This window comes from Stigmatopora argus, chromosome 11 (genome assembly GCF_051989625.1).
Source record: "Stigmatopora argus isolate UIUO_Sarg chromosome 11, RoL_Sarg_1.0, whole genome shotgun sequence".
Taxonomy (NCBI): Eukaryota; Metazoa; Chordata; class Actinopteri; order Syngnathiformes; family Syngnathidae; genus Stigmatopora; species Stigmatopora argus.
In genome coordinates, this window is record NC_135397.1 from 6380672 (window position 1) to 6397014 (window position 16343).

The 16343-nt window shown below is 42.3% G+C and overlaps 2 protein-coding genes across 8 annotated transcripts in view; both read right to left on the reverse strand.

Moving 5' to 3' along the window:
* Window positions 1-181: 181 nt before the first annotated feature.
* On the reverse strand, window positions 182-8575 carry gng4 (G protein subunit gamma 4). The gene is made up of 3 exons (XM_077614300.1): window positions 8104-8575; window positions 6789-6895; window positions 182-1858 (listed from the first exon to the last, which is right to left on the reverse strand). The coding sequence occupies exons 2-3, from the start codon at window positions 6885-6887 to the stop codon at window positions 1730-1732; spliced, it is 228 nt and encodes a 75-aa protein (XP_077470426.1). The 5' UTR covers window positions 6888-6895; window positions 8104-8575; the 3' UTR covers window positions 182-1729.
* Window positions 8576-9065: 490 nt separating this feature from the next.
* The window catches only part of lyst (lysosomal trafficking regulator), a 38740-nt gene continuing 31462 nt past the window's right edge, over window positions 9066-16343 (reverse strand). For all 7 annotated transcript variants that reach the window (XM_077614292.1, XM_077614296.1, XM_077614293.1 and 4 more), the window contains 14 exons: window positions 15762-16006; window positions 15225-15291; window positions 14993-15149; window positions 14521-14661; window positions 14219-14436; window positions 13912-14142; window positions 13214-13403; window positions 13001-13137; window positions 12831-12929; window positions 11730-11866; window positions 11548-11645; window positions 11266-11422; window positions 10964-11035; window positions 9066-10705 (listed from right to left, as the gene is read on the reverse strand). In XM_077614292.1, coding sequence (XP_077470418.1) covers window positions 10567-10705; window positions 10964-11035; window positions 11266-11422; window positions 11548-11645; window positions 11730-11866; window positions 12831-12929; window positions 13001-13137; window positions 13214-13403; window positions 13912-14142; window positions 14219-14436; window positions 14521-14661; window positions 14993-15149; window positions 15225-15291; window positions 15762-16006 — 2088 coding nt within the window. In that variant the 3' untranslated portion in view covers window positions 9066-10566. The remainder of the gene's footprint in view (window positions 10706-10963; window positions 11036-11265; window positions 11423-11547; window positions 11646-11729; window positions 11867-12830; window positions 12930-13000; window positions 13138-13213; window positions 13404-13911; window positions 14143-14218; window positions 14437-14520; window positions 14662-14992; window positions 15150-15224; window positions 15292-15761; window positions 16007-16343) is intronic.

Sequence of the window (16343 nt, forward strand, 5' to 3'; positions counted from 1 at the left end):
TAAGACATTGACTAAAACTTTTTGGTTTATTTTTGACTAGTCCTTTTCTTACATTTAATTTTTTAACACTAAAAGCTATGTTTAAGTAATAAATCATTTTAGAGTGATCTTAGAAATGATTCTAACGGTAATCAGTGCAGTCGTGTCTACATAAAAAGCGTGGCGAGATAGATGAGTCCCATTTGATATATTTCTTTAATTCATCCGCCAAAGGATTTACAAAGCTTTCTAATTAAATGCATTTGTTCCTTTTTACAAAAAAAAAAAACAATAATACCATTTAGGAATACAGCTGCACACTGTCAACATGTCGGACACCCGGCGCCATTTCCAGTGCACGGCGACCTCTTACAAAGACACCACGGAGGCCATATTTCATATCATAACAGTTCTCATTTGGGAGAAAACCATGCAAAAATCAGCCTTGGCCGTAATCTATATTGTTGAAATTTTGGCAACGTCCTCAAAATGTCAGTGAAGAAATCCCAAGACTATTCTCAGGATGTTATAAAGAACGATACTACTAAAACGACTCCTGCAAACAGTTGTATCGTCATTCCCTCACGTTTCACAGATTGAATACCATTTGCGTTATCTAATTTCAAACAACTCACGTACTATCAACAACTGCATGATTTGTAAATAACGACCCACGGTAGGTCTCCTACAAGCTTAGTAGCACGCTACATGTCATGTAGCAGTCAATGCTGTGCAACAAAGATTCAACAATACCACCGAGAACAATAATAATCGTCGACAATTCATCGTAAAAATTTGTAAATGCTGTTTAAATACTCGTACTATGTACAGGAGACAGTGTGCTTGTTTGACCAAATAAAGCAAACAACCAAAAAAATTGCACGCGAGTGCAGTGGGACCGCTCTCTCACGAGGATTGGCACCGAAACAGACTGTACGCTGGAAAAAGACCGGTCGTATACATGGGTGGCTCTTCATAATATGGCCGCAATGGAACATGCAGCTTCAGCTTGAATCCCAATCTTTTCTCTCAAGGGGGAAAATGATTTTTTTTTTTAAAAAGTCAGGAAACCCGCCCAATAAACACTTGCCACTTTGCAAGTAACGATGTTTCGATCAGGAGCTGCGAGATGAGACAAACGACGGATTTGAGCGTTGGTGGAAACAAACAGAAAAGATTAAAAAGCGCCAGGGCATGGCAAAGAAGCGTTATCAACTCGTTCGGACTAAAAAGCGCAGTGATAAGCGGCTACAGGTTGGGAAAAGAAATACAAAATAAAACATATCAGCTCACTCCGTCGCTGCTGGGCTTTTCTCTTAACACTTCATTTATGAAATAAACCAGATTTCCTACTTTCTTTCAGTGCACGCTGCTGCAAATACTTTAAAACTGGCCCACTGAACATCCCCCCAAGTTCCAAAGACGATGCAGAAGGTGCAAAGATGTCTACTGGGCACACGTCTGTTTTCTGAGGCAAGTTGGGATCAATAAATAAAGTAAAAATTGGGGGAAAAAAAATAACACTTTGCACCTCGTGATAGAGCTGAACAATGCTGTTGTCTAATAACAAAGCAATAACAAACCTATTGAATTGAACAACACCGCCACCCGAAGAACCCCTCAGCCGCCCGGACATGAGCAGACCAACAGCGGGCGGGGTCCACCCCGCTAAACCCGAGTGGGCGCCCGTGGCAAGTCGCTTCAAAGCGGCCAAGACAAAGGAGGCAGGCCGTGCCACGCAAACGGCTCATCAGAGGATGGCGCAGAAGAACTTCTTCTCCCGGAAGGGGTTCTCCGAGGCCGGCACGGGTACGATAAGAGGGTCTTCCCTTATGTGGGCGTCGCAGTAAGCTATCAGGTCTGCGGCGGCCTTGGACACCTGTCGAAATCACGGGAATAGAATAAAAATGAGAAAGGACGGGTGTCAATCATTTCAGTTTTGAACCAAAAAAGTCATGACAATAAAAAACATAAAATTCAAAATAAATTACAGTATTTAATTTGTAATACAGTGGTACCTCGTAATACAACATGCTCGTGGTACAACGAAAATTTCGATTGAATAATTCGCTCGCGATACGATTAAAATTTCGAGATGCGACCAAGCCAGGTGGCCATGACATGAGAGGCTGTTTATCATTGTAGCGCACTGTCTTTTTTTGCTGCATCTCTTTCGTGTATAACTACTATATCTACAAGGACTGAACGATTTATTCAGACGAGTTTCGACCAGGAAATGCACAACGCGCATGCGCGGGCAAAAAGAGGGCTTTCTGGGTCATGAAGTATACTCGTGTACACAACACCCATAGGCAATGGCACCCTTTCTCAGAATAAAACTTCATTACCCACAATCAATACGTGGGTAAGCTCAGCTATTGCATTTCCTGTTATTCTTTCTAAGGAAAGGAGCTCCCGCGATCGCCCATTTAAGCCTATTTCTCGTTGGCAAGTGGTCGTGCGTTATCCTATTGTGAGGACATTTGTGTGCATCATTTTCGGAATATTTTGAAGAAAATACAACAACAAACAGTCCATCGATAGCGAACGTGAGGGTGGAGGCGTGGCAAACCGCTAACCCGGAAAACGAAGGTAACAAAAGGTTAAGACAAAAGTAGAATTCAGTTTTGTGTAAAGTTACATTAAACTTATGTTTGCGTGTGTCTGTATATATTTATCCAAGTTAATTTAAATTAGTTTGTTTGTTTATGAGTGCCGTGGATAAAGTCGCCCCCGAACAGCCCCCACCTCCGCCTCCGTGTTTGTCGTTGTCTCTCCCCTCCGCGAAATGCGTCTAATTTTACAGCTATTAAACACATTTTATTACTATTAAACCACTCGTTATTTATTACTTTGTCAATATATGGCGAATTAGAAAAAATTAAACATTTTTTCCAATCCAATATCCTGTTTTTGGTGTTTTTTCAGAGGGTTGGAACGAATTAATTTGTTTTCAATTCATTTCAATGGGAAACGTTCGCTCGAGTTACGAAAACCTCGACATACGATCTCAGTCTCGGAACGGATTACGATCGTGTGTCGAGGTACCACTGTATATACAAGTTATTTTTCCCATTGTTTTAATTTGGAGGTGAATGTAACTAAACAAAAACAAGTCGAATTTGAGAAAACAACTAAAATAGACTACTTTATCGTCCCTTTTAAAAAGCATAAAACTTTTTTTTAAATCAAAATACTTTATTCATTTCATTATTTTTGTTGTTGTTGCATGGACTGACAGCGAGATAAAGAATCCCCGAACAAACAGGTGGCATTTTCCCAAACAATTTGCACAAACTGCGAGGCCGACTGTTTTTGTTTTTCTTCTTTGTATTTGGTGTGACGCAGCAGAAAGGAAGATCAATACAGCTATTAAATGTCAACTAATCAGAGTGTTTACAACCTCACTGAAAATGGCGCCATTCGCCATAATAGAGCTGCTTGTGTAAAACGGCGGCGGAATAAGTTATAGACTTAAAAAGCAATCATTTTTCACCTCCATAAAAAAAATCATGTTCATGCTGAGCTGTGTAATAATGCTTCGTTTTTTCATGTTGTGCTCGTGCTTAGCTAAATTTTGATTGCATTTCTTTCATAACCAGAAGTTATTTTAACATAACATAGTTTTGCAAAAATATGGTCTTAAAACTGTAGTTTGAAAAATGACAGATTAAAGAAATTGCATTGTGAGAGAAAAATATAGTTATTAGAGAACAGTTATTTAAAGAGTAGTAAGAATGAATGTAAATTTGAGAAAAGTTTTAATTTTGCCACAGTTAATTAAAAATAAAGTTATAAAATTGTAAAAAAAAAAAAGATATTAAATGAAAAGCACTATAATATCAAAATACTTTTAGGAATAAACAATTTCTCTTGAAATTTAACTCAAAAGTCCAAATATCGCAAATATAAATGAACTATTGAGACAATATAGAAATTTCAGAAAAACAATTTGGCAAGAAGACATTTTGAATATAAATTATAACAAATATGTTTTCCAAATTTAACAAAATAATCCCTCATTGAAAAGAATACACTTATCCTGACGAGGGTCACGGGGGTGCTGGAGGCTATCCCAGCTAAATATAGCCAAGAAGCCCATTACCCATTTTACAAAATGTATTAAAATAAAACTATAGTACGAAACAACAACAAGTGTACCAGTTTGCCTAAATTTTCAGTCATGAAATATCCCTTCGCTTCATTGAAGAATCAAATGTAAATAAATGTAAGAGTGAATGATTCTTCTTTTATGCACGCGCTGCGATTGTCTGTAAAATCTCTGCCTTAGCTGAATATTTGAAAAACATGGCCTTAGAGACCTCATTTACTTATCACGGCAGTAAACGCTTGCATAAAGAGAGAAGACTTTCATCACGCTTGTGCATAATTACTCGGATACTCCAAGTGAATTATAGTGCAAATTTAGCTAGGTGTTCTGCTGAGAAAGTGAAAAATCCCAGTGTGTGTGCGAATGTGCGTGTGTGTGAGTGTATGTGCGAATGTGCGTGTGCATGAGTGTGTGTGTGCGTATGTTTAAGGTCCAGACTGGCTGGTAATTACACCGCAGCCCCCCGATGCAGGAAGAGTCCATCTAATTAACACAGTTGACGTTCCTTTGGCTGATTGAGCGATTAATGGGACGGTCCTCTCTTGTCACCGATACACGTCACGTCCCTTAATTAAATTTAGAAAAAAAATCACCTAGTGTTTCCTCTTTTTATGCTACTGTCATTCACAAATGCCCTCCACTTCACAACCTATTAGATGATAAAAATATAAAAAATGGTGGAAAACGCCTATGGAACAGATTGGTTATTTGACATGTCTTTGCATTGCACTGTCTGATGTATTGAGGATGCATTATTTTTGGGGGCAATTCAATTTACACAAATTGGCAAAAAAAGCTATCGCTTACTTGAAAATAAAGTGGAGATCCATTTTAAAATCGATTCGAGCTTCCGCTCAAGATTACACGAATTAGAGAAATCAATGAGTGCATGTGGAATGAAATAACATGGGACAACAAGAAAAAAGAATGCAGCCTTGCAACTAAGGAGACTGTGATTTTTTTTTTTGCTCATTCGGAGGCCTTGATTTCGGTACACGGTCGATTGGTCGCCGGTCTTTTGGTCGCCGGTCTTTTGGTCGCCGGTCTTTTGGTCGCCGGTCTTTTGGTCGCCCGGAAAGTTATTGATAATTACCATTTAAATCGTTGCTCAAATTCCCTAAATACAAACTGCGAATTATTATTTAGTCATACTTTATGCCCTATTAATTATTAGGCTAAAGAAAAGCTCCAAATTTCCCGGACTTTTATTGTTTTTTGTTGGAGAACTAACTTGTTAAGACCCTGACTGACGTACCTTCTTAAAGGGACAACGCATGTACATACAAACTCTTCTACACTCACACGTCGGCTCAGTGAAACTGCTCATGGCCATTGTTGGCTTTTATTGATGCGTAGACCGTGTTGTTTTACCTTGTTTTGTCGCCGGTCTTTTGGTCGTCAGTCTTTTGGTCGTCAGTCTTTTGGTCGCCGGTCTTTTGGTCGTTCATTGTCGCGGTCCGGGCGACCAAAAGACCGGCGACCAAAAGACCGGCGACCAAAAGACCGGCGACCAAAAGACCACATGTCCCAATTTTCTCTGATTTTATAGCCCTTTTTTTCTCTTGTAATTCTATGGGAAAAGTGATGAATGCAAGTAAGGCATGCACATTTTTAGTTTTTGTGTCATCAAACTTTAACATTAATATCTTGAATACAATAGCCAAGCAACATTGAAATCAATGATTTTCCATGTGACGTCCATGTTGATTCCATTCCATTGCATTCGCAACAAAAGGAACAACGTTTCTCGCAGACTGACGTTTCCACAATGAAATATTTAGTTAATAATGTACATAACATGGATGACGCATCAAACGCTTTACTTTGGTTGCACTTTTAAAAAAACGTATTTCTTAAAATGTGCCTTTCTGTATGACTGGAGGGTTTTTTTGCCAAATACTCGCTCATGTGTTTAGAAGCCACATGTAAAAAATCTTGTTTCTTTCAAAATCCTCTTGGACATTTTAAGCTCTGCTGCCCACTGAAATGAACATGCCGGGAACACTTTGACCATCACATGACCCCAAACCTGCTAAAATGTTCAATCGTATGCCTGTCAATGGATACGGCGCATCTAAATATGTCTCTTGTTGACGTATGACAAAAGACGTGAGGTTTAATGACACGTCAAAACGCGATAGTCTACTTTTGAAGCAGGATTTTGTGAGCTTTAGTAGCTTCCAACACGGATGAAGGATCGCGAGCGGCGACGACGGTACGTGGCAGACTTCCAGCCTGGTCTGCTCTGCTGATGATAGCAAACTCTCTTCCACTGTGGGGAAATCTTTCTGCGAGAGGACGTAATGAATGACTTGATGACGCAAACTTTAAAGTCTCTGCTTCAAACTCCTGAAAATTAAAAACCATGCCGCAGGAGGGAAAAAAAAATCTTTTGGAAATGATTATTAAGTCCCGGATTATTAAAAATCACAAAGGACATAGACAAGTAAATACTTTTAAAAGGTCAGTGGGGGATTTTTGGGGGGGATTTAGGTCAAATGGAAGTGATTATTTGAGACGTAGGAAATCGAATGGTGGTATATTGTGTTATTGTATCTTCATGAAATGGAGGATTTACACATTAGGAAGGAAGTTAGGCAATAATCACAAACTAATTATTAATATGAATCTGTACATGGTGTAGTTAATGTATTTTCTTTGGGAGGAAAAGAGCAGAAAGGCATTTATTAGGAAATACCTTTATCCTATCCATGCAGGCCTCCATCTTGAGCTGCTCCACAGCTTTTCTGGCTTCGGAGATGCTGGCCGTGCTGTTGTTGGCGATGCCGTCTTTCATGGTGCTCCCTAAAGAAATGAGACCCATGGAGGCAGAGGTGAGGGGATTTAGAGTAATGATTGTTTTTGGTTGTTGTTGTTGTTGTTTTTGTTTCAGACAGAGAGCGAGAGGACACCTTTGTGATGTGAAACGGGTTTAAAAAGGCGAACAAGTGGCAGATCAAACGTCAAAGCACGACGCCACGCCGCCTTCATGTGGTGTCGGAATTAAGGTAAAGAACGCTCGTCCAGTCACAAACTGCAAGTGAACGCCCCCTCAAGACGTATTTTCGACTGGCAATTTATTACAATTTTTGTCATGGGAGTTTATTTTGATTCCAAGTTTCTCGAGATGAGGCAACATTTTACCTTTCAAAATGGCGGAGAACGATTTATCACCAGATCATGGTTAATTACAATTCCACTTATCCTCACAAGAGCCGCAAGGGGTGCTGGAGCCTATCCAAGTTTGATGGAGCCCAACATTTCCAAATCATTTTTTTGGGATTAACGACGCAAGAGCTTGACATACATCATCAACTCAAAAGTATTTCAAGACATTTTCCCACTAGAAGTGAGGAATGAGTACAACTTAATAGGCAATACAACCAAAATGAAGTTCATGTCCGCCATGTTTTCTCCGCTAAAACAACAAAAGTACATGAGCGAACTCGTACTCATAGTTGGCTCGGATACCCTTTGGGTTTGGAAAAATGAATGCATTAAATACTCTTGTAATTCTATGCTAAACTCACATTAATGGAAGTGTCAGACCTCATTTTATTTTGCTGCCAATGACATTTAGATCACACATAAAGCTCTTGTAGCTCTCAATCGCACAATAAGGTGGACATCGGAAGCACCATCCACAGAAAATGACACCCGATCACAAATGTCTTTTCCAATCATGGGTGCGGTGCTCCTAAATCCAGTGATGTCTCAATTTTTGGGTCACCCACAAAATGGTGGTGTGAATATTTTCACTAGAGGGAACCCCGTCCTTTGAAAGCTCTGAAGGAAGGCACTCTTGGCCTACCCTCATTGAGCCTTCCTTTCCATTCTTGCTCATTAGAAAATCATCATTATTAGTATCATTATTAGTATTATTATAAGAAAAATAGCGTGTTAATTAACAAGGTAAAACCGCAAACATGAGCGAACACACAGGCCCGTCAGATGAGAAACTAGCAAGAGACAAATGGACATTTTGTCCAAATAGCACCGATGTGGAGGCATACCTGATTGTGCTTAATCCAAACGTGGAGAATTCCGGGGTGACTCCACCCAGCGCACGCACGGACACACACGCACACACAAACACGCTCACACACCCGCACAAAGAGGATCTGTCAAATGTCAAAAAAAGCGTGGAGGAACCCCCAGCCTCGTCGCGGTGGATCCCGCTGAAGGAAGGCGGCGATGTGGCCTTGGCGAATCCGCTCCGTGAGTCGTGCGAAGGGGAGGAAGGAGGGGAAAGATGAGGAGCACCGCGGCTGGGGCTCGGAGAGATGCTAGCAGGGAGGGAAAAAAAGGTGGGGGAGCAGGGGGGACACCTCCGCGTGACGATGAAATTGGCGGCGGTAATTGCTTTCTCCCACCGTGGATGCTGACCCTGAACGCAGCAGCGGGGCAACTCAATGCGACGGCGAGAAGACGTGCGCAAACGAGTTGCATGCAGGCTTCCCCGATATTTTTTTCCGGCCTATACTTTGACATCATAGCCCCGCCCTCTCCCGAGGAGGAACAACCGGAAATGGACGTGGACACTTCATGTTCATCACGTGCTTTTCATTTCAATGATAGGGACTATGTACAGATGCAGTATACACGCACGACCCGTGTCATTCCATCTATAATTGAGGTCATTGACATCCTCGGGAATAATAAAGAAACACAAAAATATTGCCATCTTTTAATTAGTATTTGAAAATAATAATTTCAGTTGTGATGGCTTAATTATCTGAATCTCAAACATTTTTGCACCAATTTCATGACTTAAAAAAGTACTGAATTGATAATGGTCAACATTCAAATATTTAGTTACATTACAAAAAACCCTGGTATCCACGTAGTGTATATAAGGTTCATTTGGACCTTCCTGTCAAAAGGGATTGGACGTCTACTGCCGTCAAAGAGGGCCAATGAGTTAAATGAGTGCCCTAAAAAAGTCCACCAAAATAACACACAAGACAAAGTGGTGTAATATTTCTTCAAATATTTATATAACTATATATATATATTTAGAATATGCTCACTTGGTTTTTTTCACATATATATAAACAAAACATGACCTTTCAAACTCAGTCCAAACTACACAATCAGGCAATGAGGTCATCCAAGCAACCTCTTTTATGCATAGCTCAAGTTTTTCAAGAGAAAAATACTTTTGTCTTTTTGAAAGCACAGCAAAAAAAAGCTACATCAAACTATCAGTCCTGCTTTTTGTTAGAAATTGCAAAAAAAGATGGTCCTTGTCAAATGTCTCATTTTGCAAATCAACATGTAAGAAAGAAGTAAACAAAGGTCCATCCCGTGCAGTATTGATACAAGGCGCGATGAGAAGGAAACATAACACAGGATTTTCTTTCACAAACAAATATTCCCTTTCCTGTAAACAAGAGTGAAGACGGTAAGACGTCGGCGCAGCAGGCTCGAAAGGCGAAAAGAATAAAAATGAGGACCTATCGCGTGTCATTTTAATATTGGTGTCTGCAGACAAAACACCCAGTGGGAGCTTTTTGGTCGCCTGTTAGAAAACCGGGTGACGACGAGGCTCAGATTCTGAAGAGTCAAATGAACTGTTGGTTACTGCATTTGCTAGGTCGCTATAGTGCCTTGACCGACAGGCAATTTTCAATAAATAAAAAAAAGGGCCATCGACATTCAAGAACCCCTCCAAAAAGTTAAGTTTTCTATAGACAATCAAGCGTCATCGTGGCATGCAGTAGGTAGCACATTGGCCTGTTCCTATACAGAGCCGAAAGCCTGGAGGAAAGAAAGACCAAAAAAAAGAACTAAATAGGAAAAATAAAGTGTCTATTGCAGTCATGACTAAATCATTCATTCATTGCTCCAAACCTGAAATCCAATGAAGTTGGGACATGTAAATGGAAAATAGAACACAATGATTTGCCTATTCTTTTCAAACTCAGTTCACTTGAATGCTCTACAAAGGGGAGACCAATCTTGTGGCGTTTTTCATTCTTCCGCAAGTGTGAAATAGTAACCAAACTTGGTCTTGTTTTAGAAATCTAGTCCATGCATGGAAAACAAAATAAATCTGCAGCAGGAAAAAATATCTTCAGTTTGAACATTAAATGTATTCAACCGAATAAAGATTCAAAAGGATTTCAATGATGGTTGCATTATTCAATTCACCCTTCATATAAGGCCCCAATTTCACTGGATTTGGAGTGAACACACACTCAGTGTATATACAGAGATATATTACATTTATGCCCACTCACACATATACCAGTACACACATACATAAAGTGTATATATGTAGAATATATCTGGGGATGGCTTGAATTAAAAGTCAAGCAGCATTTTGAGACGGTCATTTGTTTCTCTCCATGGGAGGAGGAGGGATGAAGAGCAGCTTCTCTTGCTAAAGGGTGAGGATGGACATGCAAGGTAGTAACGCCTCACATGCTTTCAACCGCGCGCACACACACCCAAACACACACACACACGGACACTCAGCCTGCGGCGTAGCTGCTCAAGAACGAGTAGAACATGGGCAGCTTCATGCGCTGCTGGTCCCGCCGACACCAGGCCATCACGGTGCCCTCGCTGTTGGCCGTGTACAGGTGGTGTCCGTCGCACGAGTACGTCAGACTGGAGAGAGCGCACGCACAAGATGGTGGTAAGGAACCCATACCTGTCAACCTCTGCCGATAACTGCCCTTATAAATGATATGATTCCCCTTACAAACCCCCAAAAAACCTTACAAACACCGTACGACTCGTACGGTGTTTGTAAGGTTTTTTGGGGGTTTATAAGGGGAATCATATCATTTATAAGGGCAGTTATCGGCAGAGGTTGACAGCTATGGGAACCCATGAGAAAATTTGCCAGGTTGCGTAACACACTACCTGATGATGGGTTTGCATGACTTGGGAAAGGTGATTTCTCTCACTGGTTTCAAGTCCCACGTGCTCCACAGTCTAAAAAGACAAGAGGAATTGTAATAACACGTCAATGCCCTAAATAACACTACAATCATAGGGGTGCTGGAGCCTATCCTAGTTAATAATGCGAAGGGTACACCCTCAATTGCTTACTAGCCAATTGCAGGGCACATATAGACAAACAAACCATGATGGCGGTCATTGGGGATTCATCAAACTGTAATTGCATATGTAATTTTCCTTTTAAAAATGAAAGGAAACTCGACCTGACAACGCCATTTTCAAGCCCGCCAGCGATGACGTTGACGGACACGCCCTCCGGCTGATTGGAGAACGCCACGGAGCAAATGATCTCTCTGCAGTGCACATGACCCACCAGGTCGCCGTTCACGGTCCACAGGCGCAGGTCGCTGCCTCCGCCCACTGAACACACAAAGGGATGTGAAGGAATGCTACGGTTTAAGTGACAACAAAAAAAAGAGTAAGGATAAAATGAAGCTTGTGGGTGGAGAAAAATGCAAAAGCTGACCAAAAAAATGTGAATTCACCTGAGTCGCAAACTGTTGCAATGTCACCTGTGGTCTCACTGGCGGAAACTGCAGTCACTGGGCTTTTATGGCCCGTGAGGCTTTGCACATAACAGAGCCTGAAGCAGACCACACACACAAAAAAAGATCTTTTTTACAAAGAGACCCCCAAGAAAAGAGGCCTTAATTGGCACAAAACTGACCTGTTAAGATCCCAGAGGATGCAGGTACCGTCGGTACTGACGCTGATGAGAATGCTGTAAGGTTTACACACAAATAGGCTGGTGACTTCTCCCGCATGTCCGTACAGGTAAACCTGGGACTCCACCTCCATCTCTGACTGCAAGGACATAAACCCGATAGACATACTCAATTGGCTTCATAACTCTTGAAACCGAGCCCTCACTTTCCTGATTTTCATCAGCAATAGGTCATAATCTATCACATTTTTATGACCTGATTTTGTCTATTTACAATATTTCGCGTAATCCTAGGAACGGGGCTGAAGTAAAAGGGTTGCAATCAATGTTTCCTCTAAGCTGCGCGCGTGCGCAATTGCGCACTACTCTCGTCTTCTCTGCGCACAGCAAATCATATGGAGCGCATAAAATAAAATCCTTTTTTTTAAATTTATTTTATTTATTTTTTTTAGCTGAGGCCGACGCGCGAACCACTCATCCGCCGGGCCGCCCATTCATAGATATTCATCATTACATTTTATTATTACTAAATCATTTATGTGTAGTAGACATACACCTGCTACTGGTGTGTGCCCATAGCGAGCAATGATGATATTGCTCACCGGTACTCAGTGTGCTCAGGGAGGTTGTCTTTCTGCCCAGAAAAACAAAAAATTAGAGGGAACATTGGTTGCAATCCATACTAATGTCAGCATTTTCTTAGAGAAAATAAGGTTTTATCACCAAGAAGTAAAAAGCAAGTGAGATCTTGAGCCCACCCTCCTACCATTCTACAAACATATACACAAACGTGACGTTTATTAGGACTCTCGGTTTTGTTAATATGTCGTCTCCCCCGAGCCAGACTTTGCCACCGGATATCTTTTGAGGGTCTTAAAACAACAAACGAGAGCTGGGGAAACACGAATCCTCGTTTGAACCTTATAATCCTACTTGTGGGCTCACTGGAAATGTGTTTTAAGAGCAACTGTGATGCGACTAATGAGGCTGAGAGCATGAGCGCGCCACAGCTCTGAAAGGAAGAGGAAGATAAAGAGAAGGGGGCCTGCCATGCTGTAATGTGGAGGCGGAGGGCTACAGGGGGACGTTGCCATGGATACCCACCGTGGCACTAGTGAAGCGGTTGCTGTAGGCGGTGATGACACCACACTTGCTTCCCGTAAATAGCTGGCAGCCATCGGGCACCCAGGCGCAGCTGGTCACCTGGAAGGGACGCCACGCTGGTGAGACGGAGGCTTCCCATTGGACGGTGGCCAAGGTGCCATTTTGCTCACCTGATGCAACGGGGAGCACTGAATGAAGTTAATGGGCGGTTCGCTCTGTTTGCTCTTCAGCCTGAGTATGTTATCTGCGTAGCCCCAACTCAAGATGGCCGACCACTGGATGTCTGTGCTGTGCATGCTGCGAACACCTGCATGGCATGCGAAAATTAACGGACGGGGAGGGGGGGATGAAAGCTCCTGCGTGTCAGGTGTTGGTCTGCCCACCCTGCTCCTTGCTGTAAATCATCAGGAGGCAGAACTTGCGCGCCAATCCGCAGATTGCCCGCGTAGGCAGAGCCAGCAGGGATCCGAACCTCTCGCCGTGAGGCTGGCTGAAGCACACCACTGGATCAGGAGAACTTGGAGACCCCACGTACTCGCCCCATTTCAGGCCTTTGATCCATGGCAACGGGCTCTGGAAAGAGAGTAAGTGTTTAGAGTCCATCAATCCATCATTCATCTGCAGTAAAAAAAAATGCAACAGGATTTCGATAAATAGTATTTTTTTAACCATAGTATAATTCGCCAAACTCTGCGTGTCGTCAAACTTGGTGGGAGGGTTCATCTTGGCCAGGAAAAATTTATTTTTTTAAACCATTGTTTAACAAATGGTGTTAAAATGACTCAATCTATGATAAAAATCAGAAGCAACATTGCCAAGGGGACCAACAGGTCCCAAATGACTGAAACCCCCCCACTAAATTGTTTAACCTGTCCTTGCACACCTCTGCTATCGAATCTTGAAGTGTCTTAGACATTTTGGAATGCAGGAAAACAAATGATTACCTGGAAAATACCCACGCGGATGCCGTGAAAAATCATACAGATTCCGTACAGATATCCCAAACAACCACAATCGTTGATTTTGAGGCAGATGTGCCTTGATAAGACTTAGTTTAGTCAATGCATGGCATGCTGTTTACCGGGCAGATGATCTCCTTGGGGGGCTCTCTAGTTTCTCTAAAAGCGAGCTGAACCAGGAGACCCATAGCGGCCGGCAGCTCGCCCTCCATCATGAGTTTAGGACCGGCCCTGGTGATGTGGGACGCGTTGAAAAGCTGCCTAGGAGTCTGCCCGTACGTCTTGATCATGGTTTCCAGTGCTCGTCGCTGAACTGGGTCTTCCACCGCCGAAACATCCATTCCAAAATAAGTCTGTGGAAGTTGACAGAAAACAGCAGTGTAAAAATCCGAGCTACGTTTTCAATTCAGCACGACGAAGCATTCTCACAGCTGGGTGGAAGACGTTGATAGCGTGGACCGCAGCTTTGCCTTTCTGCTTGAGTCCAAACACCAAATCGATCCACTGACACAGCGTCTGAGAAACCTGGTCGGACTCCAGCGCCTGACGGTGAACCAGGATGAAGAGGCGAGGGTCGTTGCGGGCCCACGGAGGCAAATTCACGTGGTTTACCCTCTCGCTGTTCTGACGAACCCCAAAATCAAAACCTGTGGAAGGGCCGAGACGTTTTGAGAAGGACTTTGGGATGGAAAATTTCAGGAACTTTTCAACCTAAGCGTGAACATGAGTACCCTCTCTGTTGACCAAGAATTCTGGGAGATAGAAGAACTCTGGGATGAGCTCCTTCACGTCTGTCATGGACTCGTAGGAGGAAAGACGCCACGTGGTGTTCATGGAGTGAAACGTCCGGTCCGGGATATCAAAGCTCTGATCTGATTAAGACCACAGACAATGTAATTACAAACTCCATTCGGTGGTTGGAACGACGCCCTTTCACAACCCGAGAGACCGTCGCTTGCTGAATACATTTGCGGTGGCATGAAAAGATGTCACGGCGAATCGGGAGAGATTGGATGAATGGAAAAAGGTAATTGCGCAAGAAAGGAACAGATGAGATGAAGGAGAAAACGCAAAAGACAAAATAAGCTTTCATGGCTGCGAGCGCTAAAAGCATCACCGCTGAGTTTCCAACTATTAGCTGCTTTTAAAGAACCATGAACACTGCTTTCCACTACGTGCCAAGAATAAATAGCACTGACTCACCCTGGTAGGCTAGAAACATTTTGGTAAAAGGCGGCATTCGGACCAGGAAGTGCAGTACGGTTCCGCTGTTGGAGTAATGGGAGCCGTAGTGGTAAGGCTGGACGGGAGGCATGGGATCGTCCTCCCGGATTCCCTTCCTGTACTCCTCTTCCAAATACTTCACAATGAAAACAGAGGGAACATTTTTGGGCAAAACTTGGACGTGCAAACCAATACGATGGAGAGGTCTTACTCTGAAATTATCGACATAGCGATCTTCTTTCTCTTTTGATTGGACGGCAATTGGTTTGCTTAAATTCCTGAATGGCGGCAAAACACAAAGAAATGAAAGTCAGTGAAAATGTTTGGCTTCTTGAAAGAAGATTACCGTATTTTCACGACTATAAGGCGCACTTAAAAGTCCTACATTTCCTCCAAAATATGCAGGGTGCCTTATAATCCAGTGTGCTTTATATATGGAAAAAAAATTAAAATGTGTCATTCATTGAGGGTGCGCCTTATAATGCGGTGCGCCTTATAGTCGTGAAAATACGGTATATATTTTTGGATGTACGTGATTTACAAAAAAATGAGGCATCGCTTTAAGGAAAGTACCTATATCATTTAAGTATATTTAGAACATTCCTTTATTAAAACATGTCAGTTTTTGAATTATCTTGAAAACAAACATATATAAAAACAGACAGACATTGAAAACCGAAAACATAACCTCTCCCTTCCATAGATTTTACCCATTGGCAGAAGTAAAAGGTGCAAAGATAGCACTAACCTGTAGATATTAGGGTCCTGCAGATCTAAGGTTTCACTAGTGTAATCCCGCAGGATGAAGGGGAACACCGGGTACTGCATGAGGTCGTTGAAAGAGCGGCCGGCGTGCTTGTTGAGATGCGTGAGATACTCAAAGTTGGAGATCTGGCCCGAGCCCCACAGCTGCGTGAGCGCCGTGATGTTGCCGTGCTCCAGCAGGTTGGGCAGATCAGATGTAAGAATGTTGTGGTATACGTCATCACGAAACTTTGGAGAGGAACAGTTCAAACAAAAAGTCATATTACTCAAAATAAGGCAGCATTCAGAATGCAGGTTTATCTGCTTCCCAAGGGATTCTTCCCCAAATCTTATTGTGAGGGCTGATGGTTCATACTATTTTTAGTGCCCCAATCCGATTTGGCCTGTTAAGAATGGGCTATATTATTGACCCATCTCACGGGTTACTGTGGCAACGAAGGAGTCATCTATCTTAGAGTGACGTTAATCATAACCCATCTGATCTTTTCAGACCATCCTTATTGGATATGATACTTCCCGATGTAAAAATCTGTTTTCTGTGCTTCGTGATTGCTGAGACTACATC